Below are 1,310 nucleotides of genomic sequence, written 5' to 3' on the forward strand. Positions count from 1 at the left end.
TAGATTTGTTGTATGTTAAAAGTATAAATATAAGTGGAAGTTGCCAGAATGAGCATGGCTGAGCAAAGGCCTGTCTCCTTGCCTAATAACCAATAACCAGCACTAAACCCAGATGCTGCTTTACCTGGCAGGCATCCACGCCGCCGGTCAGGATCCCCACGCACATCATGCGTGGTGTCAGCTGGTCTGTCAGGAGCTGATTACACMCAGTCTGGTTGATGAGCCGGATCTCTGCCTTCTGCAGGATGGACGCTCCCGTGCCTGCCAAGATGGAGAAGCAGCGTAAGTAGAGATACACATTTTTAAGCAGCTTCCCATTTTTCCCATCAAGAAAGCAAAAAATTATAGACTTATAGAATCCCAGAATGGTTTGGATTCAGAGAGAACTAAAGCCTGTCTCGTTTCACTCCCTGCCATGGGTAGGGACACTTTCCACTAGACCAGGTTGCTCCAAGCCCTGTCCAACATAGCTTGGAGTGCTTCCAGGAGTGCAGCAGCCACACACTTCAGCAAGCGTAAAATACATCAATGCAGCCCCAAATCACATGCCAGCACTCACCTCCTTCTGCAGTCGCTCCCCATCCAGTCACCCACAGGTCCTTGCCCACGGGGAAGCTGTGGGTGGCATCAGGCAGGCAGATGGGCTGGACGACGGCTGTGAAGGTGACAGGGCTCTGCAGCTCCAGCACTGCGATGTCGTAGTCGTAGGTGTAGTCATTGAAGAAGGGGTGGGAGATGATACGCTTGATTTTGCGGGTTTGCACATTGGAGCCACTGAGGTCACCTTGGTCGGTCAGCCCCAGGTAGGCTGTCCATAGGCTGGGGTCTGAGTACCTGGATGGGATGAAACACAGGGTGACACCCCATCTCAGAGACATCCATCACCATTCACTACCTTACACAGTTTCCTTGAGGAATGCCTCTCAGAGTTGGTGTTGGAATATTGTGTGTGGTTTTGGTCACCACAATATAAGAATAATAGATTAGGGAGCTTCCAAAAGAGGGCAATGAAGATGGTGAAGGACTTTGAGGAGAAGCCATATGAGGAGCAGCTGAGGGTAGTTGCATCTATTTAGCCTGGAGGAGACTAAGGGGGGACGTCTTTACAGTTACAGCTTCCGTGTGAAGGGGAGAGAAGGGGCAGACACTGATATCTGCTCTGTGGTGCCCAGTGACAGGACCAGAGGGTATAGCCTGAAGTTGTATCAGGGGAATTTTAAGTTGGATATCAGCAAAAGGCTAAAGAGCCACCCAAGAGGGTGGTCAGGCACTGGAACAGACTCTCCAGGGCAGTGGTCACAGCAGCAAGC

The 1,310-nt window shown here is 51.0% G+C and overlaps 1 protein-coding gene across 9 annotated transcripts in view; it reads right to left on the reverse strand.

Moving 5' to 3' along the window:
* Positions 1-1,310, reverse strand: part of ST14 (ST14 transmembrane serine protease matriptase) — a 32,438-nt gene that overhangs the window by 3,545 nt on the left and 27,583 nt on the right. For all 9 annotated transcript variants that reach the window (XM_057373554.1, XM_057373553.1, XM_057373552.1 and 6 more), the window contains 2 exons: positions 560-834; positions 125-261 (listed from right to left, as the gene is read on the reverse strand). In XM_057373554.1, the coding sequence (XP_057229537.1) occupies positions 125-261; positions 560-834 (412 nt within the window). The remainder of the gene's footprint in view (positions 1-124; positions 262-559; positions 835-1,310) is intronic.

The sequence above is a fragment of the Malurus melanocephalus genome, unplaced genomic scaffold, assembly GCF_030028575.1.
Source record: "Malurus melanocephalus ecotype Western Australia unplaced genomic scaffold, MMel_1.1 scaffold_201, whole genome shotgun sequence".
Taxonomy (NCBI): Eukaryota; Metazoa; Chordata; class Aves; order Passeriformes; family Maluridae; genus Malurus; species Malurus melanocephalus.